Source organism: Lynx canadensis, chromosome D1, assembly GCF_007474595.2.
Source record: "Lynx canadensis isolate LIC74 chromosome D1, mLynCan4.pri.v2, whole genome shotgun sequence".
NCBI lineage: Eukaryota > Metazoa > Chordata > Mammalia > Carnivora > Felidae > Lynx > Lynx canadensis.
The window spans coordinates 109,553,582-109,575,204 of NC_044312.2; the positions used below are offsets into that span (position 1 = coordinate 109,553,582).

The 21,623-nt window shown below is 57.8% G+C and overlaps 2 protein-coding genes across 4 annotated transcripts; both read left to right on the top strand.

Moving 5' to 3' along the window:
- The first annotated feature begins 2,802 nt into the window (after positions 1-2,802).
- Positions 2,803-13,072, top strand: KLC2 (kinesin light chain 2). 2 transcript variants are annotated; one of them, XM_030331187.2, is made up of 16 exons: positions 2,803-2,914; positions 3,581-3,856; positions 6,568-6,798; positions 6,931-7,000; positions 7,773-7,995; positions 8,704-8,791; positions 8,874-8,975; positions 9,068-9,241; positions 9,349-9,448; positions 10,156-10,205; positions 10,313-10,380; positions 10,814-10,922; positions 11,025-11,183; positions 11,258-11,382; positions 11,654-11,711; positions 12,072-13,072. In XM_030331187.2, the coding sequence occupies exons 1-16, from the start codon at positions 2,819-2,821 to the stop codon at positions 12,153-12,155; spliced, it is 2,013 nt and encodes a 670-aa protein (XP_030187047.1). In that variant the 5' UTR covers positions 2,803-2,818; the 3' UTR covers positions 12,156-13,072. The 2 variants fall into 2 exon arrangements, with proteins under 2 accessions (XP_030187047.1, XP_030187048.1); XM_030331188.1 differs by having other exon boundaries at positions 2,837-2,914; positions 3,618-3,856.
- A 720-nt stretch (positions 13,073-13,792) lies between these two features.
- RAB1B (RAB1B, member RAS oncogene family) lies at positions 13,793-21,097 on the top strand. 2 transcript variants are annotated; one of them, XM_030331191.1, is made up of 6 exons: positions 13,793-13,896; positions 15,561-15,633; positions 15,892-15,987; positions 16,100-16,195; positions 19,412-19,543; positions 19,638-21,097. In XM_030331191.1, the coding sequence occupies exons 1-6, from the start codon at positions 13,883-13,885 to the stop codon at positions 19,830-19,832; spliced, it is 606 nt and encodes a 201-aa protein (XP_030187051.1). In that variant the 5' UTR covers positions 13,793-13,882; the 3' UTR covers positions 19,833-21,097. The 2 variants fall into 2 exon arrangements, with proteins under 2 accessions (XP_030187051.1, XP_030187050.1); XM_030331190.1 differs by lacking the exon at positions 13,793-13,896 and adding an exon at positions 14,571-14,668.
- The last annotated feature ends 526 nt before the right edge of the window (positions 21,098-21,623 follow it).

The window sequence follows — 21,623 nt, forward strand, 5'->3', positions numbered from 1 at the left end:
TCTGGGCCATAGTCTCCTTACCTGTAAAAACATCTCAGCAGAAGCTTTCAACCCAGGGCGCACAGCACAGGCGCCACTGAAGTTTTGAAATAATAAGAGATGCCCAGGACCCACCCTTGCACCAATGAATCCCAATCTCTAGAAGAGCCTTCTAGGGGCGCCTGGGTGGCTCGGTTAAGCATCTGACTCTTGATCTCAGCTCTGGTCATGATCTCATGGGTTCGGGAGTTTGAGCCCCACGTTGGGCTCTAATGCTGACAGTGCAGAGCCAGCTTGGGATTCTGTCTCTCCCTTACTCTTTGTCCCTCCCTCACTTTCTCTCTCACTCTCTCTCTCTCAAAATAAATAAACTCAAAAACTTTTATTAAAAAAAAAAAAAAAAAGAGCCTTCTAATAAAGTCCCTGCACAAGAGATTCAGAAACGGAGACTCAATAAAAATGACAAAGGGGCCCTGAGCTCCAGATTCCATTTCCTCCCCAGGAACTTGCTGGCAAGTTGGGAATGCAGTCATGATCTGATGGAGTCTCCCTGCATGGGAGGTTGGATTATCACACCCTAGCCAGCACTCCTCCGGAGAAAAGGCTGAAGTAAGGACTAAGGAAGACAGATCCCAAACACAAAGACTCCTACCTGCAGGGCCCTGGAAGAACACTGACCAGATGAAACCGACAGGATAAACCAGCTCTGCACTAATGCAAACAGCCTAAAGGATGAGCACCAGACACTGGTCACAGTAGGAGATCCTGGGGAGGAGAGCTGAAGGGCCAAGGACAGTGGTCAGAGAGAAAGAAGTACAGTTCTTGTATGTGCCTTTTGAATTTTGCATCATAGGGACTATATTAGCTACCTTTAAAAATCACAGGGAGAAAAAGTAATTGGCAGAGGCACAGGATCTGGGATAACCTGGCTGGATATGACCAGGATGTACACAATCTAGGTTTAGCTGACCAGCTGACCCCAAGTAGATAGTGTGGTGGGCTGTCAAAATAGCCTCACTTGCGACTTCACAGTGGACGGGGGCACTCTCATTAAGCGGGGGGACCATCCTCTATGATCTGTGAAGTTTCACTCCCTGTCTGGCTCCCTGAGCTCTGGACTGAGCACCACATTCTGAGCAGTGTATGGACTGACACCTAAATACACCCTGAAAAGAGAAATTAGGATGGAGAAGGGTCAGGAACCTGGGGCAAGTGTGGGGAAAGAGATAGTGTTTGTCAGTCTAGGCAAGGCAAAGATTGGGTGGGGCACCATTGTCATCTCCAAGTATCTCCATCGGCAAAAGAGAAAAGCTGTCCTTCCTGAAGACAGCTTCAGTTCGGTGTCCATGAACACTGCAGGAAGGTACTTTTGGGGCTAAGGAAAAACTTCCTAGCCTTTAGAGCAGTCTCACAGCAGAATGTAGTGAGCTCCTTGTCCTGGGACATACTTGACCTAGAGGTCAAGTCCTGTAGGACCATCTCTCCATCAGATGGTGCCAAAGGGATTCTTGCATCCACCAGGACACTGAACCTGGTGGACTCTGAGTCTGAGCCCACCCTGACTCAAGGAACACCCAAGTTCCTCGGGTACCAGTGCCAGGCCTTGTCGTGCGGTTTTGTCCCTCAGGTGGTTATCCTGCTGTCACTCACCAGTGACACTGACCTAGAAGCAGTTGGGGCAGTGCCAGAGTAGCTTCCAATCCGGGGCTGCAGAGCATCTGATCAAAACCTGGGCCTGGAAGGGGTTTGGCAAGGCCAATAGGTGCACCCTTCCACCCTTTTTAAGAAACCAACATTTACTGAGTGCAGCTATGTGGCTGGTCAGGGGCTACTGTGGGAGTGAACAAGACAGACAGGTCTTGGCCTGTATTCTAGGAGGAGGAGACCAGAAAATCAACAAGAAAAAAATTAGAAGGGATGAATGTTATAGAGAGATGGACTGGAGGGGGCTCTATGGAGGGGACTCTATGGGGGGTTGGGAATCAAAGAAGGCTCTCTGAGGAGGTGACATTTAATCTGAGCCCTGAATGACATCATCTTGTCTTGGGCATCCGGTTGACGAACAGCACTTGTGGTGTTCAACCACAGGGGCATGAGTCTCTGTTTCAGCAGATGCCCAGCTGCTCTTTGCTATCCTTTTCTCCCTTAGTGTCAGAAGCCTTTCCCCCAGAAAGCAGCCCCAAGACACCGCGAATCCCACAGGGACAATAGTGCTGAAGAGTTGGGTGAGGGGCAAAACCAGTCTCTAGAGACAAATGAGCCTGGGGTCATATCCGTGAGATGCAGATAAAAGCAGTGCTCGCTTCATTGGGTCTTTGTGAGCAGTAAATGAGTAAACGCATTTAAAGCATCAAAGCGCCCGACACACAGTAAGCGCTCAGAAAGTGGCAACTGCCTCAATAACCGTCAATAAATGTCAATACATGTCAAAAGTCTCTGGGTCTCTGGACTCAGAGGAGGCTGAGCCTCCCGGCGCCTCGGTTTCTCCCGACGTCCTTTCTGGCTGTGGCACTGCGTGCATTCAGGCTCTACAGGCTCACGATCTCCCGAGCCTCCCCACATCCCTGCGGCCTCGGCCAGGTTTACAGTCGATGAATCCAAGGCCGCGGGGTTGTGGGTGGTGGCAGCTGGAACCAGGTGCCTCGGGGGAGCCCACGCCCCGCCCTCCACACAGGATGGCCCCGCCCCAGTCCCCCTCCTAGCCTGGAGCGGGCCCGGCTTGCACGCTCCTTTAAGGCAGCCTGCGGGAAGAGAAGAGCGTGTTTCGCCCCCTCCGACGCCGCCGAGGTAGAGGCTTCACCTTTAAGGCGGCGCAGGGACTGCTGGGAAGGCCGGCGGGATGGAGGCGGCGGGACCGGCTCACGGCTGCCGTCCGGGTGAAGCGGGGCGGGAGCCGGAACCTGAGGCCGGAGCCCGGCGGGAGCGGGAGGCGCAGGTCTGCGCGGGCCGATCCGGCCGGGAGAGGGGCCTCTGGGTTGGCCTAGGGGTGGGGGCGTCGTGGGTGCGGCCTGTGGGAGAACAGGGCCGGTCTGCTGGGAGGGGGCGCGGTCCTGCGTGGCCGGGGGCGGGAGTTCGACCTTTCCAGGAGGAGGGGTCCTCGGGGCGTTGCGCCGACCTATGGGGAAGGGTCATTGTGGGCGCGGCCCCGGGTGGGGAGACGACGTAGCAGCCGAGATCTCCAGCTCCTTTAGGGGGGGGGTCCCCCCCCCCCCCCATGATCGGCCTGCCTGTTGGGGAAGGGGCCGCCCGGGCGGTTGGGACTGGATCTCCTGGAGGGACGGGGGTCTCCCATACGGGAGTGAGCCTGCACGATCCCCGTAGGACCGTCCTCCGGTGCTCCCTGTCCTGGCTAAGGGAGTCGCCGGGGCAGTCCCGAGTCTGGGCCGCCTAAACCGGCCTGAGCCCGTGGTCTGGACCGAATCCGGGTCCGGCCTCACCGCATTGCGTCTCCCGGGCCGAGACGACCTGGGCGCGCCCCCTGTAGGCCGAGCGCGGGCACGGTGCGGGCTCTCGGCTGGGGGACCCGGGCACCCTGGGGACCCAGGCGTCCGGGGACTGAAGGTGTTTACCTAATCCGGGGTGGACGGCGGTGTGGCCCCAGGCCCGGCACCCGCCTGCCCGCCTCCTCGCCTTCACAGGCGGCACAGCCATGGCTACGATGGTGCTTCCGCGGGAGGAGAAGCTGAGCCAGGATGAGATCGTGCTGGGCACCAAGGCCGTCATCCAAGGCCTGGAGACCCTGCGCGGGGAGCATCGTGCCCTTCTCGCTCCCTTGGTAGCACATGAAGCTGGCGAGGCAGAGCCCGGCTCACAGGAGCGCTGTGTTCTCCTGCGTCGCTCCCTAGAAGCCATCGAGCTGGGTCTGGGGGAGGCCCAGGTAGGCTGGTCTGGGATGCCGAGGTGGGAGGTCAAGGGAGGGATGGAGCCTGACAGAGGAAACCTGGCAGTGTAGGAACAGAATCTGAGCAGGGAACCATGTGGCCTCTGGAGCCCCATGGTAAGATTCCAGTAATATCTGTTGAACAAACAAATGGGCTTTGGAGACCCCAGCTGTGCCTTGCCTCAGGAGAGTCTGATCATGCTTTAGCCCCGACACAGAACCCTGTTCCTGGCTTCTCTGATGGGTAGCAGGGACTGAATGACATAAGAAAACAAAAAGGAAATCCTTAAGAACCGCCCCCGCCCCCATTCATTCTCTTATTTGTTCCTTCACAGGTAAGTTACCAAGTGCCTACTATGTGCCAGGCAATCTGTTATGTGCCAGACAGACAGCCCCAACAAGACAGACGTGTCCACTGGGGAGAGAGTCAGAAACACATATACATTTGTTACATGTTGTGATAAGTTCTCCAAAGAAAAGAACAAGGTCTTGGATAGCTTATAAGAAGAGGTGTAATTTATTGGTCAGGCAAGACTTCTGAGGAAGCGACATTTAAACCGCGACCTGGAGGAAGGAATGAACCAGCCTCCAGAAAGGGGAGGAAGGCGAGAGGTTGCATGTGCAAAGGTCCTGAGGTAGGAAAGCTCTTGTAGTGGGAGAATTGAGAGAAGACCTGTCTAACTAGATCTTCATGGGGAAGGAGAGGGAGAGAAGAGGCCTGTGGAGAAGGCAGGGACCAGATCATGCTGCACCTTATTAGTTTGGGTTGTATTCTCAGGAAAGCAGGAAGCCTTTGGAGGGCTTTAGGAGTCAAGAGACACAGTCTGACTTAGATTTTGAAAGGTCCCTTCGGGGCACCTGGCTGGCTCGGTCATTAGAGCATGCGACTTGATCTCAGGGTTGTGGGTTCAAGTCCCACGTTGGGTATAGAGGTTACTTTTTAAAAAATCTTTAAAAAATAAAAAAATGAGTAAAAATTCCGTTTGGCTGAGGTGTGGAGAATGAACTTTGGTGAGTCAAGGGTGGAGGCAGGTAGCAGGTAGTTAGGAAGGCACTGCTGGAATTCAAATGAGAAACAGTAGCTTGGACTAAGGGGTGGCCACGAGGGAAGCGAGAGGACCAGTTCTAGATGTTCTGGAGGTGGGTCCAGCAGGACCTGGGGATGAAGTAAGGGAGAGGAAGGAGGGCAGAATAACTCCCAGATTTGTGGTTTGAGCAAGTGAAGGTGATGAGAGAGCCTAGGTGATCAGGGGTTCGGTTTTGGTCCTCTTAAGTTGGGGCTGCCAGGACGAGGTGCAGATGGAGATATTCACGAGGCACTGGGGTCCACAAGGAGTACACGCTTTCTCTGGGGGAAAGAGTCTTGGCCCCTTCAAATCTTGGCTGAGACACCGCCTGGCTCTATGCATCCTGGGCAGGTGGTAACATCTCGGTTTCCTTGTCTTTAAGGATCATGCCATCTGCTGTATATACTTCCAGGCTGTGAAGGGAATTTTTCAAAAAGCTAGTGGTTGTGAACACACCTGTCACTTATGCATTTTGCTAGTGAATAGAAAGTGCAGGGTGCCAGACAGCTTGGTCCTCTGGGAGGACAGCCTGCTGGTCATTCCTTCCTTGGCCAGGTGGCTGCCAGGTACAGAGATAAACACACAGGGGTCCCCCTCCTGGTGTGCACAGGCACCCACACAGATGGGTAAGAGGGTGGCACGGAGGGAGAGGAAAGTGCCTTCCTTTCCTGGGGCTGCAGAAACGACCCTGGCTGTGAAGGATGGAGAAAGAGTAGATCCTATGCAAGGCTCCCAGGCAGGAAGAGCCTAAATGCTCAGGAAAAGAGTCCTAGAGGTTGGAGAGAGGGGTAAGGACAGAAGCTGAGGCCTCTGGGTCCCCTTCCCCTGTGGTTCCCAGACCATCTGAAGGCTTGGGACATGGACACCTCTCCTCTCTGGGAACTGCAAAAGGGCAAGGGCTTACCTTGGCAGAAGTCAGGATGGGGCCTTTCAGTGGCCCTTCGGCCATTTATCAGAGTTCTTAGGAAAGTGCTAGCCCTGGAGCAGGGGGCAGTGCTATAGCGGCTGTGGCCACAGGGCTTGAGTCCAAGCCCCAGGAGAGACAAAGGAAGAGAAAGGCTAATTCAGAGAAAACGCAACACCCCAACAAGCCGTCTTCATGATAAACCCAGTGAGATGGGAACTGGTTTTTTGTGTTGTTTTGTTTTTAAGTTTATTTACTTATTTTGACAGAGAAAGCACGAGTGGGGGAGGGGCAGAGAGAGAGAGAGGAGAGAGCAAGGATCCCAAGCAGGCTCCACACCATCAGTACAGAGCCCGACGTGGGGTTCGAACCCCCGAGCCTCAAGCTCATGACCTAAACCGAAGTTGGACGCTTAACTGAGCCACCCAGGCACCTCGGGAACTGGATTTTTAATGCAGAGGACTAGCTGGAGGCCCAGGAAAGTGGATGGACTATCTCAGAGTCCAGCAGAGCCGGCCTGGGAGCCCAGGGCTCCCCACCCCAGAAGGAAGGAACTGGGGGTCTCCAAATCTCCTGGGTTTAGGTCTTGGACGAGGGTCCGTTTGGGGCCTTGCGGGAACACTCCCTTGATGATCAGCCCTGTAGCTCCTCATAGGCAGGGCCGGGCCCCAGTACCCCGGGAGGCCCAGGCTGGGGGTGCACAAGGCTCTAACCCTCATCCTGGCTGGCCGGCACAGGTGATCCTGGCGCTGTCGAGCCACCTGGGGGCCGTGGAGTCGGAAAAGCAGAAGCTGCGGGCTCAGGTGCGGCGCCTGGTGCAGGAGAACCAGTGGCTGCGCGAGGAGCTGGCGGGAACACAGCAGAAGCTGCAGCGCAGCGAGCAGGCTGTGGCCCAGCTGGAGGAGGAGAAGCAGCATTTGCTGTTCATGAGCCAGATCCGCAAGCTGGATGAGGACACATCCCCCAGTGTGAGCCCCTACGGCCATCGGGCAGGGGGGCCTGGGAGGGGGAGGGGCAGCGTGGCTGGCTCGGACCCAGCCACTGACACTTGGGCTACCGCGCCCCGCCTTCCCTGACACTCGTTCTGTCCTCCTCCCCAGGAGGAGAAGGGGGACGTCCCCAAAGACTCTCTGGATGACCTGTTCCCCAACGAGGAGGAGCAGAGCCCAGGTGCAGAGGGACAGCTGGTTCTGGGGGCAGAGGGAGGGAGGGCTGTGCAAACTCCTTGTCCTTGGGACCCCAGAGGTCACCAGAAACAGGGACCAAAAGGCAACTGTGTTCTTTCCCGCCTCATTTCTGATCATCACATCCCAGCATGTTAGAGTTTTTAATTTTTTTTTTTTTTTGAGAGAAACAGAGCATGAGCGGGGGAGGGGCAGAGAGAAGGGGAGACGCAGAATCCGAAGCAGACTCCAGGCTCTGAGCTGTCAGCTCAAACTCACGAAGCATAAGGTCACAACCTGAGCTGAAATCAAGAGTCGGACCCTCAACACACTGAGCCCCCCAGCATGTTAGAGTTTAAAAGTGCTTTTCTCCCCCTAAGCCTTGAGCAGTTATCACAGTTCAGAGCTTTGGAGCTGCCTAGCCTAGGTTTAAGTCCTGCTCTACCGCCAGTTGTTCTGGGACCACAGGCTTCTTTCCCTCTCTAAGCCTCTGAGGGTTAACGGAGGATGTGTGCACAGTACTGAGCCCTGGGCCAGCGCTTACAGTGTCAAGTGTCCCTTCTGCAGATGGGAGGCCGAGGCTTGGAGGTTAGGTGGCTTGCTCTAGAACACATAGCTTGAGGCATTGCGGCCCGGATTCTACCCACTCTACAGATGGGGAAACTAAGGCAGAATAGTAAGTGACTAGCCCAGGGCCACGTGTCAGGTAGGTCAAAGACATGGCTGGTGTGTGCCAGCTCAACCCAGTTGGTACATCTTATCTGCCCTTGGCCTTGCAGCCCCCAGCCCTGGAGGAGGGGATGTGGCCGCCCAGCACGGGGGCTATGAAATCCCAGCACGGCTCCGCACCCTGCACAACCTGGTGATTCAGTACGCCTCACAGGGCCGCTACGAGGTGGCCGTGCCACTCTGCAAGCAGGCGCTCGAGGACCTGGAGAAGACATCGGGCCACGACCACCCTGATGTTGCCACCATGCTGAACATCCTGGCTTTGGTCTATCGGTGAGGGCTCCTCTGGCCACAGTCGTCCATGGGAGTGCCTGCACACTTTCTGAAAGCTCCAGCCCTGGTCACAAACCCTTAGGCCCTGGTGACGGTCAGGACTCAGCTCCACTGGCCAGTTGGGCAGAGAGAAGGAGCATGTGTCCAGAGGGTGCGGAGTCCACAGGATGCCTAGGCCCCTGTGAACCTGGGCTACAGATGTGAATAAGGCTTAGTCCATTGGAGGAGAAAGACTTGGGCGTAAGTAGGGACCAGGGCAGCACATGAAGACCCTAAGGATACCAGGGAGTCAGCACTGCTTCTCCAGGCATTAAGGCTTAAGTAGGATCTTTGGTGAAAGAGGAGTTGCCCAGAACATGAGAGTGTTGGAAACGTTTCCCCTGGCAGAAAGAGGAGTATGAGCAAAGGCCCTGAGGAACAGACAACAAGGTGCCCTGGGCATGAGGCAGTGGGGTGGGGGTGGGGTGGCAGATCTAGGGGAATCTGGCTCACACCCTGGCACTCTATGCCCTGGTGAATTGTGAGTGAACTGTCCAAAGTCCCCCGCCCCAATCTGCTGGCTGAACGGGTCTCCCGAAGCTCTGGGTCATAATCATGCCCACTCTCCAGTAAATACAAGAGGAGTGACCATGGAGATCTGAGACCACTAGGGGGAGGGCCTTGGGCTGGAGGACAACCCTTACTTACCATGCTTCCACCTGCACCCAGGGACCAGAACAAGTACAAAGAGGCTGCCCACCTGCTCAACGATGCCCTGGCCATCCGTGAAAAGACACTGGGCAAGGACCACCCGGCTGTGAGTGAGGGCGGGGGTGGGGGAGCCGCCCCTGCCCCAGGCAGCGCCCTGGGTCTTTGACCTCCACTCTCCCACCCACCAGGTGGCTGCAACGTTAAACAACCTAGCAGTTCTGTATGGCAAGCGGGGCAAGTACAAAGAGGCCGAGCCACTGTGCAAACGGGCATTAGAAATCCGGGAGAAGGTGAGAGCAGGCAGGGCTGGGCAGCTCAAGGCTGGCACGTGGGGGCCCAGGCCAGCCTTGAGCCCAGCCATTGGCTCCCACTCCCATCGCAGGTCCTGGGCAAGTTTCATCCAGATGTGGCCAAGCAGCTGAGCAACCTGGCCCTGCTGTGCCAGAACCAGGGCAAAGCTGAAGAGGTGGAATACTACTACCGGCGGGCGCTGGAGATCTATGCCACACGCCTCGGGCCTGATGACCCCAACGTGGCCAAAACCAAGAATAACCTGGTACCCAATAACTTGGTACCCTGGTACCAAGAATAATGGGGTGGGAGGAAGGAAGGAAAAGGCTCGACTCCCTGCATTCTGCTCACCCTCTGGCCGCTTCCCTCCAGGCCTCCTGCTACCTGAAACAGGGCAAGTACCAGGACGCAGAGACCCTGTACAAGGAGATCCTCACCCGGGCTCATGAGAAGGAGTTCGGCTCTGTCAATGGTGAGTCTGTGACCACCCTGTGCCCCACCCCCCACTCACGCAGCACAGGCCCCCTCAGCCATCAGCATCCAGGGTGAATACCTCAGCTGGACAGGCCCTCGTGGGGTCCGGCTGGTCCCCAGCCATTTGTGTGCACGTGTGAACACACACACCCAACGCACACGGCCTCCTGGGTCGTGCTGGTACTACACGCCGCTTTTGCATACGCCGTGCCCTGGGCCCAAAGTCTTTTCCCCTCCCCTGCTGGGCAATTCCTGCCCCTCATGAGGCCCCACTCCAAATGTCTCCCCCCCCCCCCCCCCCCCCCAGGGAAGCCACCTTCTGGCCCCCCATGGTTGGTCATTTCCTGTCGTGTGATCCCTCAGCCTGGCCTATCATTTAGGCCTAGCACATGTCTCGGGCTGTGGGCTTGAGGTGTTTAAGGATCCGCTGCCCCCAATCCTCAATCGCAAGCCCCACAAGCATAGGCCTGTGCCCTGTCATCTCTTTGCTCCAGAAGAGGGTCAGTAACGTTCTCAGTCTGTTTCTTTGTTCACCTATTCATTCATTCATTCATTCATTCATTCATTCATACATTCATTCATTCAACAAAGCCCAACCCTGATCCTTCCCGGGTACCCCTGACCTCCTCCCCAGACCCCAGTCCTATGTTTCAACCAGGAGAAGCCTATATGGGAGGCTGGTGACAGCCCCCTTTCTCCCCCCAGGGGACAACAAGCCCATCTGGATGCACGCAGAAGAACGGGAAGAGAGCAAGGTAGCTCTATGGGCAGGGCTGGGGTGGCCTGGGGAGGGAGGGTGAGGCTAGGGATGTGTAGAGGGGAGGGACTTCTGCCACCCCTGCTGACCATTCCTTCCCCCTAGGACAAGCGCCGGGACAGCACCCCCTACGGGGAATATGGCAGCTGGTACAAGGCCTGTAAAGTAGACAGGTGAGGACAGTGGGGCAGGGTTGGCAATAGAGCAGCCGGCAGGGAAACAGCATCCTGAGCGGGGGCCAAGTCCAGGCTCTGGACTCCATCCTGCTCACCCCCAGAACACACACCTCTTCTTTGTCACCTTGGCTTTCAAGAGGCTTTCACGAGCTGGGTCACGGGCCGCCTGTCCCAGAAAGGCTTTCTGTGTTGGGATGGCCGATTATCTTGCTCTTGGGTGTCCCAGCTTTTAGTCCTGGTGGCAGCATCCCACGTAGGGCCGGGGTTGGGGTGATTCCGAGCCAGGAGAGTCTAGCACAAGCACAGGGCTTGACACAGGAGGGGAGAGATCCTGGTTGGCTGGATGGCTCGTCAGGGCCCAATGTGGGCTGGATGGGCCTGGTTCCTGGGGAACACGGAGTTTGAGACTATCCCGCTCTCCCATCCACAGCCCCACGGTCAACACTACCCTGCGCAGCTTGGGGGCCCTGTACCGGCGCCAGGGCAAGCTAGAAGCTGCACACACACTGGAGGACTGCGCCAGCCGAAGCCGCAAGCAGGTGAGGCAGCAGGCCCGAGGGGTGTGGGCAGGGACCTGTGTGGCCCTGTGTGTTCCAGTCAGGATTCACGGCTCCATCCGACGTGCCCTGCCTCTCCCTCAGGGCCTGGACCCTGCAAGCCAGACCAGGGTGGTGGAACTGCTGAGAGATAGCAGCGGTGGACGGGGAGACCGCCGTGGCAGCCGGGACGTGACCGGGGGTGCCGGGGCTCGGCCTGAGTCTGAACTCGAGGAGGCAGGGCCTGCAGCCGAATGGAGCGGGGTGAGTCTAGGGTCTCGGGTGGGCCAGGAGGCTGTGTAGTCAGTGTGGCCTAGAGACAAACGTCTGCCCCACAGGATGGCAGTGGCTCCTTGCGGCGCAGTGGCTCCTTTGGGAAGCTCCGAGATGCCCTGAGGCGGAGCAGTGAGATGCTGGTGAAGAAGCTGCAGGGTGGTGGCCCGCAGGAGCCTCCTAATCCCAGGTGAGCCTCTGCCCCTGATCGCCCCCACTCCCCCCGCTGCCCACCCAGAGTGAGCCTCTCAGGAACCCACCCAATAACCCACCAACCCCAGAGGAGCTTCTGATCCACATGAACTCCCTTGTCTCTCTCAAGCTCCGCCCGCCACCCACCAGATCTGCTCCCTTCCCGTGAGCCTCCCTTTCCAGCCCCAACCTGACCCCTTCCCACGTCTCCCCCTCCCCCAGCCCACCCCATTCACTGTGGGCAAATCCACGCATTCCTTTCCCCTCAGGATGAAGCGGGCTAGCTCTCTCAACTTCCTCAACAAGAGTGTGGAAGAGCCTGTCCAGGTATGGCTGGGTGGGTGTTTGGGCACTGGGTAGCTGAAGCCCGGGCCCTGGGCATGTCCTGTGCACTGGCCAAGCTTGCCAATCACGTCTACTTACCTAGCAACATTTCCAGCTCTGTGCCAGGCCCGGCTTTGGGCTGGACACAGGGAAGACAAATGAGGGAAACCCAGCTCCTGCCTGGGATGGATGTGCACGTGGCCAGGGCCAACACGGTAACCGCTGAGGTGGGCAGGAGTGTCAGAGCACCACGACATGGTCGGGGGCCCGGCTCAGGGCCTATGGCTGATCAGGCCCCTTCTGCCGGGGAAGTACAGACTGGCAGCAGCAGGAAGCTGAGCCCCCTGCCCCTTCTGCCCACAGCCTGGAGGCACAGGTTTCTCTGACAGCCGCACCCTCAGCTCCAGCTCCATGGACCTCTCCCGACGAAGCTCCCTCGTGGGCTAATCCTGAAGGGGCAGCCAGTTGCCAGAGCCTCCACCCGGCACTGTCCCCATCCCCAGCCCTTCGCATGGGCCTGCTGCTTGCCCCACGTGTCTTTCCCAAGGACCCCTGTCTTTTCTGTTCGATCTCAGGGTAACCTCCTCCCTTGTCATCTCAGCCCTAAGCCCTGGAGGCAGGGCCTGCCTGCTCCAGCTCTACCCCTTATTTATTCCATCCAGCAGGGCCCCCTCTTCTTTAGGTTCAGGGCCAGCGTGAGGGGCTGGCCAGGGTCTCCAAGGTAGAGACACAGCGGCCCGCCCTCCCCAGGCCCCGGAGACAAGAACACTGAGCACCTGCCGTCCCTTCAGCACTCCTGCCCTCCCCCCTGTCCCCCGCCCCCGGCCGTTGCTTCTGTATATAGAGAAATAAGTTATTGGCCGCGCCCCTCCCCTCAGTCCACGGTACTCCCCGGTTCTCCCCTCACCCTGTCCTCCTCTAGTGGTACCGCCCAGGCCTTAATCACCCCCATTCCGCGCGGTGGTATCTTCCAAGCTCTACATCTTGGGGGGCAGCGCCTCCCCAAAGGGTTCCCTGGGCCTTCTCGCGCTCCTCCTCGCCTCTGAGGGGCGCGTTGAGCCCCACCATCGCCCCGTGCCCCAGGACGGAGAGCCCTCCCCTTGCCCGTCCTCTCACCGCCGGGCCCTGCCCAGCATCCCGGCCTATGCACTGCCCCTCCCGCCCGGCCCCGCCCAGGCACGGCCTGACCCCGCCCCGGGCACCGCCCGTCGAGCCATCCTGCCACGCCTCATCCCACGCCTGCAGCTTCTCGCGAGGGGCAGTGATGACCCCCCTGTGGCAGGAGGGGCTGTCCCTGTTGGGGGTGAGGCGGTCGCTTTCTATTTTCAAATGTTGCTGTAGAAATAAAGACCGTTTGAATCTGAGCCGGGCTTGTTTTGGAGCGGAGGCCGAGGTCTCCTAGCGTCTCTAGATTGGGGGTGAGGGCGGGAGAGGCTGCGAGCGAGCGAGCGAGCGAGGGTTTGTGTGTGTCTCTCACGTCCTGTCCCGTGCAGCCGAAGCCCAGATATTTTGCTCCTATCCCGGATTTGTTAGGGGGCCTCGCAAGTTCAGGGTTTTTTCTAACAACCTTCATCTCTGAGGTTCTAGAGACAGCGGTCTTTGAACTCTTCCCCTTACAAGGCTGTTTCACCTTGAGCGAATTACCGAGAGTCGACTTTTCCATCTATAAAATGTGGGTGACGACACCCTCCCGGGGCTGCATCTGAATTAACAGTACCAGCACACCAAGAACCCCAAGTAAATGAACTTCTAATGCTAACAGCTCCGGGAGCTGAGAGGGTAGGGATGACCACCTCTGCCAGGCAGACACGAAACGTGTCAACCCCAGCCCTAAATTGAGCTTTCCTGGTGGGGACACAGTCAGGCTCCTGGGCGCTTTCATCAAGCCCAGTTACGGCTACGGGGAACGAACTACAAGCCCCAGAAGGCATCGCGCGGCGATGATGGGGCGTGAGCTAGGAGACACAACCTCGGGTTTACGCCTGCGCAGCGGGGGTGAGTTGGGAAAAGCAAGGAGACTACAAGTTCCGAGAAGCAACGCAGCAAGACCCAAGTCGGGAATGTTTGCGCCTGCGCGTCGCGGGCGGGGCCTGTGGGGCGGAGCGGCCACCATCTTGGAACGGGAGGCGGAGCAGAGCTGACTGGGAGCGACCGAGCGGGCCGCCGCCGCCGCCATGAACCCCGAATAGTGAGTGAGCCCCGCCCGCGCCGTCCGGCGCAGCCTCGATCCCGAGTACGGGGCTGTACGCTTACCGGGGTTGTCCGGCCTGGGTCAGGACTGCGCGGCGCCCCCACATCCGGGTCCCTCTTCCGCTGACCCCCCCCCCCCACACATCCGGGTCCTGCCCCTCCCCCCGGGGGCCCCCGGACCCCGGACCCCGGCTCGGCACCCCGAGTTCTTGCACCCGGCGCCCAGACGCTGCGACCCCGAGGGGCACTACTTGGAGTCCGAAGCACCGGCCCCTACCAGGCCTTATCGGTCAGGTGACCCTGCAGCCTCGGTCTCTCCCGGCCTCAGTTTCCCCACCTGCTGCTTGAGAGAGTGGCGGTCTGGGTGCTGACGACTGTCCCGGCGTTTTGGAGCGGGTCCAGACTCGGGCGCCCTTTAGGTCAGACAGTCAGCCTTTCTGTTCTTCCCGTTCTCCCGGAATCCTGTTTCAGGGGCTGGTCAGGCGCGGGAAGCCTCGAGGCACCGCGCTGGGTCGCTCTCCCGTGGGTCCTCCCCTCCGGGACCGCCGCTTTGCCCCTTGCCTGGGTCTAGCTGTCCTGCCGCTCCTGGAGGCCAGTCCCTTCCCGCCCTCTCCTCACCTTTGCGCAGGCCCCCAGCGCCATCGTCACACCCCTTCCCTTCCCCGTCACGCTGCCGGTGAAGTTTAGATGAATGTGGCATTTGTTTCTCCCTTCCAGTGGGATTCTCTGTACCTCAGACTCTCCTCACTTCTTGGTCACTCCCCCTGCGGGTAGGTGGCCCACATCTCTGTCCCGGACTTCTCATTGACAGATTTCCCCAAGTGTCAGTTACCTTCTTCCTCTTCCGCCACTTCCTTTTTCTCCTCCAGATCCAGGCCTCAGATTTCCTTGGGGAAGGGTGAAGCTCTGAGCTGGCTTATCAGGGACACAGAAGGGAACCAGCAGGCTCTCACAGAGACTTTGGAGTCTGAACCTGGTTTCCAGTCTTAAAGTTAACAGCTGTGTAACTTAGGGCAAGTCACACTTCCCTCTTCTGACCTCTGGTTTCCTCATTAGTTGGGAATAACACCGTCCGCTTCACAGGGCTGTTGTGAGGCTTAAACGAGATGATGTGTCTGAAGCGTTTTCGCCCAGGGCCAGGCACGCTTAGGAACTCAGTGCGGTTTAACTGCTCTCGTTGCTACTTGTTGGCCACCTCTTCTTACCAGGCTCCTTACATAGAGGTTCACTTAAGTTCTAGGCTGGGCCCTAGCTTCCACTTCTGGGGCCTCCCCTGCCAAGCCACGTGGGCCCCAGGGAAGTGTGGGGGATTCCCTAGATGGTCCCTACTGGCCGCCAGACCATGGAGCCTGTCAGGAGTCAGGATAGGATGTCCAGCTTTTTCCCCTAATGACTGTGATCCTTGGCAAGTCATGTTTCTCTCCGTGCCTCAGTTTCCTTCCCTGTAAGGTGGGAATTTAGACAGTCCTTTGGGCCAGCTGTAATATGGGCGGTGGTCCGCCCTCCCCTGCCCAGGACTTGTGGGAGGATCTTGTGAGCACCTTAATACTCTAAACCAAGGCAAGCCTCACGGCATGGGAGAGTGTCGTAGTTGTGACTGCAGGATGGCGGGGCGGGTGGGCTCTTTGCCTTCCTTCACGTCTTCCCATCCTTTCTTGCCAGTGACTACCTGTTTAAGCTGCTTCTGATTGGTGATTCGGGCGTGGGCAAGTCATGCCTGCTTCTGCGGTTTGCTGTGAGTAAGAAGCCTCCCATACCGTCGTCCATCTGGGGTCCTGGCTGGTGGCAGGAGGGAGAGGGGACAGCCCAGAGCCCAGTAGTTGCAAGACCTTAGACCCCAAGGATGAAAGACACAGGGCTGGCAGGTTGGGGTGCCGAGAGTGGGGGCTTGGCAGTTACAAGCTCAGCTGGGGGCAGAGACCTGGAGGGAGGTTTTCCAGATGGGCCCTGGCCCTGTTCACCCAGGCCATTTCACTGGTCCCCGCTTTTCCAGGATGACACATACACAGAGAGCTACATCAGCACTATCGGGGTGGACTTCAAGATCCGAACCATTGAGCTGGATGGCAAAACCATCAAACTTCAGATCGTGAGTGTTGCTCTTCCCAGTCCCTGGTGCAGGGGCAGCCGCCTTGGGACGGGGTTCTCGGCACGTAGCCCAGAGCTGACCTGTCCTTCCCTTCTCTCCTCCTTTCTTCCAGTGGGACACAGCTGGTCAGGAGCGGTTCCGGACCATCACTTCCAGCTACTACCGGGGGGCTCATGGCATCATTGTGGTGTACGATGTCACCGACCAGGTAGGTACTCCTGGGGCCACATTCCCGGCTTTGCCTCCTCAGTTTTGGATCTTTGTTCCCTTTTTTTTTTTTCTTTTTTTTCACCAAAGGTCTTGTTTTTTTTAAGTAATCTCCACACCCAATTTGGGGGTCACATTCACAACCCCGAGATCAACAGTCGCATGTTCTGACTGAACCAGTCAGGTGGCCCCGGTCTTTGGTTCTTGTTTCTTTTTACTCTTCCCATCCTCTCTTCCGGATGCTGCCTGGAAGGGAGACTGTACTCGGACTCATTTCACAAGGAGGGAAGCAGCCGCAGAAGTGCATCCTCCTGAGGCCCTGCTGCAGGGTGTTGCAGAACCAGGCCTCACAACTCTTGGCCAAACTTGCCACCTTATTCTAGAGTCGGGGCACCTGTGTTTTGTAGGGGTTTGGTCAGCTGATCAGCTGCCTGGCTGGGCCCATGGCTTCCTGTGTGAAGACCCTGTGGAGAAGCGATCGGAGGGCTTTAGACAAGGAGGTGGGGGAGCCCTGCACTCGGGGCACGTTGTGAGCCAAGGTAGAAGCCCAGTGTCTGCTGTGGCAGCATTAGTCATGCGTCACTGGCAGCAGTGGTGGCATTAGAACCTGAAACAGTCCCACCATACCTTACAGTTTTTAGAGAACCTGCCACAGCCTCATGACACTCTAAAGGAGTCTGCATTAGGTTCCCACTTTACAGATGAGGAAACGGGTCAGAATGGCGAGGAGACTTGCCTGGGGCCACGCAGTTCATTAAGTGACAGACAGAAAACCTGATTCTGCCGCCTTTGTTCTTTCAACTAAACCTTGTTGCTTAGTGGGGGGCCTGGGCCTGGGCACATGGAGATGCTTATATCAGCCCTGGGCCTGGAGGAGTTCCCGCTCTGAAGGGCAGCTGGGCCCTTGGGCTCACTGGGAACTCATGATGTCTTTTGGACAACAGGCTGTGGGTGAACTGTGCTCTACTCAGACAGAGGTCGCCAAGGACCTCTAGCTGCCAAGTCCCATGACCTCATTTCAGTTCTTGCCCTGATTGACCTTTCATGTCTTTTACCTTCATTCTCTTCCCTCTCCTTGGAAAGTTTACTCTCTCCAGCTCTCCTACCTTTTGCTGCATTAGATTCTCTTTTGCGTGAGTTTTTACAGGTTTGCTCTGTACTACCACCTCCTGCCCCCATCCTCATCTTGTGTTTCTTGACTCTCCCTGCATGGGTCTGGCCGCTTTGTGGTTTGGTTCCTGTCTTATGTTCTGTGAGTCCTGTGCAAACGGCTATCACTGTGGGTCTTTTCTTCTGTGTTCTACCTTGCTGGCACTTTGTCCAGTGAACTGAGTGCTGGGGTCCCTGTTTTCTGGCTGAGATACGCTTAGGGAGGTGTTAGGTGACTTGCCCATGGTCTCATAGCCAGAAAGGGCAAAGCCAGTGTTTGAACCAGGGTTCTTGGCTTCCAAGCCAACCCTTCCCTTCCCCTAGCCAACCTCTCAGCTCCGGATCATCTTCAGAACTCAGTGTATCCAGCACGGCCCTCACTGTCTCTCCCCGTGCTATCTCCCACAACCCCATCTTTGTAACAGAGTTCCTGTTGGTCTGACCAGAAAACTCTTCCTTCCCCCAGTTCTCTTCTCTGTCTTCTTTCTCAGGTCCATTCCCTTGTAATAATAGCAGTGATGAGGATAATAGCAGCTCCTGCTAATTAAGCACTTGTCATGAGACAGGCCTGCATTCATTATCTCATGTTCACAACAGCCCCATCGGGAGATACTGTTTTATAGAAGTGAGGAAGTTGAAGCTCAGAGAGGTCAGGTGACAAATCTAGGGTCTCACAGTAAATATTTGGCAGAGCTGGGGACTTAACCCAGGATGGTCTTGACTCTGAATCCTGCACTCTTCCTTGCCTCACTCCTTGGCTCAGGGTGCACATTTCTTCCCTAGAATATTCCAGCCACCTCCCAGTTGGTCTCCATCTTCTCACCAGGCTGAACTGGCCTCTACACTCCTACCTGGACTGTCTTCCCAGAACACAGGTGTGCTTCTGCTGCTCCCTTCCTGAGAAAACTCTCGTGGGCTCCTGGTTGTCTAGATTCAGCCAAGCTAAGACCTTCCATCTTCTGGCCTGCCTCCTTTCCCCTTCCTTCTGTGCCCAGGGCCTGTAGCCAGCAACCTTCAGCTTCCCCCTGCTCTCCAAAGGCACTGCGCCCCCTCACCCCCCTACCCCATTCCTTGACCTGGTGTGTGTCATCTCCTCCCCTCGCACCTTTCCCATTCCTCCACTTGCTTCCACACAAGGCCAGTTTGTACCTTCGGACGTAGGTCAGCTGCAGTCTCTCTGGGCAGAAGCAGTCCTAGGGCTGCAGCGGCTCCTGCCTTCCATCCCTACAGCGCTCCTCACCCTGTCTTGCCATCGCGTGTGTCCTGCTCTAGTCCTCCACTGTCTCCTGAGTGCCTTAGGGTAGGACCTAGGTATGTGTCCCATCCTTGTCCACAGGGCCCCAGCCTAGGACACGCAGGAGGTGTAAGTTCGAATCCAGTGGGATAGCCCCCCACGTTCTGATTCCTAAGAGGGGAAAGTGGCTCTGGCTCACGCATGTTCCTGAAAGATCTGTCTTTGTCTGTGAGCCAGGGGTAGGGGGAAGGGAGTGGCCAGCTGCTGGGAAGGCTGGTCTGAGTGAGGAGGCTGTTGGTGCCAGAAGCAGAATGCACGTCTGGCCTTGTTCCCGGGTATGTGTCTCTCTCGACAGGCCAGGGTCTCCTCTGCGAGGACCCTCCACCTACCATTGGGCTGTAAGACTTCAGACCTTACAGGGATTTTAAGGCCACCATGGGAACTTTGCTAACCTGTTCCCCTCCATTTCCGTCTCCTCTCTGGTCTCTCTCTTGTTATTTGCTCCCTGCGGGTTTTCATCCTTTTCTGTGTCTCAGGGAGAGACCAACAGCATGAAGCAGAGCTGGCTGGCCCTTAGGCCTGGGCTGTTTTATGTACTGGGGCTGTTAGCAGATAGCTGGTGCCAGGCTTGGCTTTGGGGGTCTCAGACGGAGGGCATCAGAGAGGACACCTAAACCTGGAGGAGAAAGCTTCTTCTGTCTGGTTCCCTGAGCTCTCAGGGCTCCTGCCTCTCTCAGGAGCCTAGGGAAGCCCCCTTTAACAGCCCTGGTTCTCCTGGCCTTGGGTAGGGGTGGGAGTTGAGAGCAAAATAAGTTCTGATTCTGGCTCCTCTAGGAATCCTACGCCAATGTGAAGCAGTGGCTACAGGAAATTGACCGCTATGCCAGTGAGAACGTCAATAAGCTCCTGGTGGGCAACAAGAGCGACCTCACCACCAAGAAAGTGGTGGATAACACCACAGCCAAGGTGAGCGGGGCCTGGGTCAGGCCGCCCAGGATGGGCTGGTGTCTGCTGCCTCTCACCCTCCTTCCCCTCCTCTTCTCTCTTCTCCCCTTGTCAGGAGTTTGCAGACTCTCTGGGCATCCCCTTCCTGGAGACGAGTGCCAAGAACGCTACCAATGTCGAGCAGGCATTCATGACCATGGCTGCTGAGATCAAAAAGCGGATGGGGCCTGGGGCAGCCTCAGGGGGTGAGCGGCCCAACCTCAAGATTGACAGCACCCCCGTGAAGCCGGCTGGTGGTGGCTGTTGCTAGGAGGGGCACATGGGGTGGGACAGGAGGGGGCACCTTCTCCAGATGATGCCCCTGGAGGGGACAGGAGGTGCCTCCCTGTCCTGGGGCATTTGAGTCTGTGGCTTTGGGGTGTCCTGGGCTCCCCATCTCCCTCTGGCCCATCTGCCTGCTGCCCTGAGCCCCGGTTTTGTCAAGGCCCCCAAGGGAGGACACCCAGGACCTTTGGCTGGGGTGGGGATGTGGGCTTGCTCTGCTGCTGCCTCTAGGTAACTTTAAAAGGTACCCCACCACACACCTTTCTTTGGGATGAGGGCTCCTCTGTTCCCCTCCCTTGCCCCCCATGTATGCTGCAGTGGGTTTCTCTCCTTACCCTTTTTCCTTCCCACCCCACCCCACCCCCCCTTCCCCAAGAGCTGAGAGCCTCCCTGGCCGCTGCAGTCCCTGTCAGCAGTCAGCACCCAGGGCCAGGAATGGGACCAGGGGATCCAGGACCCAGGATCCAGGGCCCTGGGCTGGACCTCAGGAAGGGCATGGGGGCCACACGGGCCCAGCAGCCCACCCTTTCCTCCCTGCCTCCCCTCCCCGCCCCTTCCACACTTCACAGCTCGAGCCGTCCAGCTGCGGTGGGGTCTGAGCACATCTAGAGCAGGTGGGCGGGCAGCCATGCTGGGCCTGTGTCTTGAGCCCAGAGGGAGCCTGCTCCTGCCACCCCCTGCCCTGCCAGAGCCAGGCCCATGTGCTGCCTGCCCACCGTGCCCCTTTGTCCCCAAGGCAGGCAGAGGCGGAAGGCCCACCGTGCCAGAGGCCGGGCGCCAGCCTTAACCCTCACTCTGCCAGCACCTCCCTGTCCCTGAGGCAGCACATCTGGCTTATTCTCCCCCTTCTGTTCTTGGAAACCTATGAGGGCAGGTCCTCATACCCTGGTGCTGCTTCTCCTCTGGGGAATGTGGGTGCAAACCCAGGGTTGAGGGCCTCCCCATTCCCGCCCCCCCCCCCCCACCGGGATCCTAGCCCCCTGCCCTCTGGCACAGCTTCTTCCTGCAGAAAAACAAACCTTTGGTCTCTACCTGAGAAGCCATGTCCCTTGTGCTGTCTCTCGCCTGTCCCATCTGTGCCCTGCCCTCCAGCTTGTATTTAAGTCCCTGGGGTGCCCCCCACTCCCAGGTTCCCCTCTGGTGTCATGTCAGGCATTTTGCAAGGAAAAGCCACTTGGGGAAAGACAGAAAGGACAAAAAATAAATAAATTTCCACTGGCCCTCCGGTGAGCCGAGGGTTTTTGCAAGGAAGTTGTGGTGGTTGAGTGTGGTCTGTGGTGGGAGCTGTCTTGGGGTGGGGAAATGGAGCTGGGGCCCTGGGCTTGGCTGGCAGTACAGGGGTCCTGGCTTGGGCTGTGTGTCCTGGGGTTGCTATTGAAAGCCCTTGACCCACTTCCTAAAGCCAGGAGGGCTGCCTGCTTTTGCTTCTGTGGTGTGTCCCTACGGGCCCAGCACGGTTCCGGCTGCAAGGGAGGCAGGCGGACATCGGCGAGTACCTGGTGAGCCGCCGCCAACACCCACACAGGCGCACATCCATCCATGCTGTGAGGTTGGGCCGCAGATGTGCCCCATCATGCCTGGCCCGCATCCCCTTCAGCCCGTCTCCCAGCTTTGCCCTGGATTCAAGCCAGGTGTCCCCCCCCCCCCCCACTCCCCCGACAGTGCCAAGTTCCTCCCACTTAAGACCTCTTAGCCTGGCCTCCCGGCCAAAGTACAAAACACGTATGTGAGGGTAGGGGTGTGTGTGTGTGCTCGTCCGAGTGGACCGAGCTCGTTG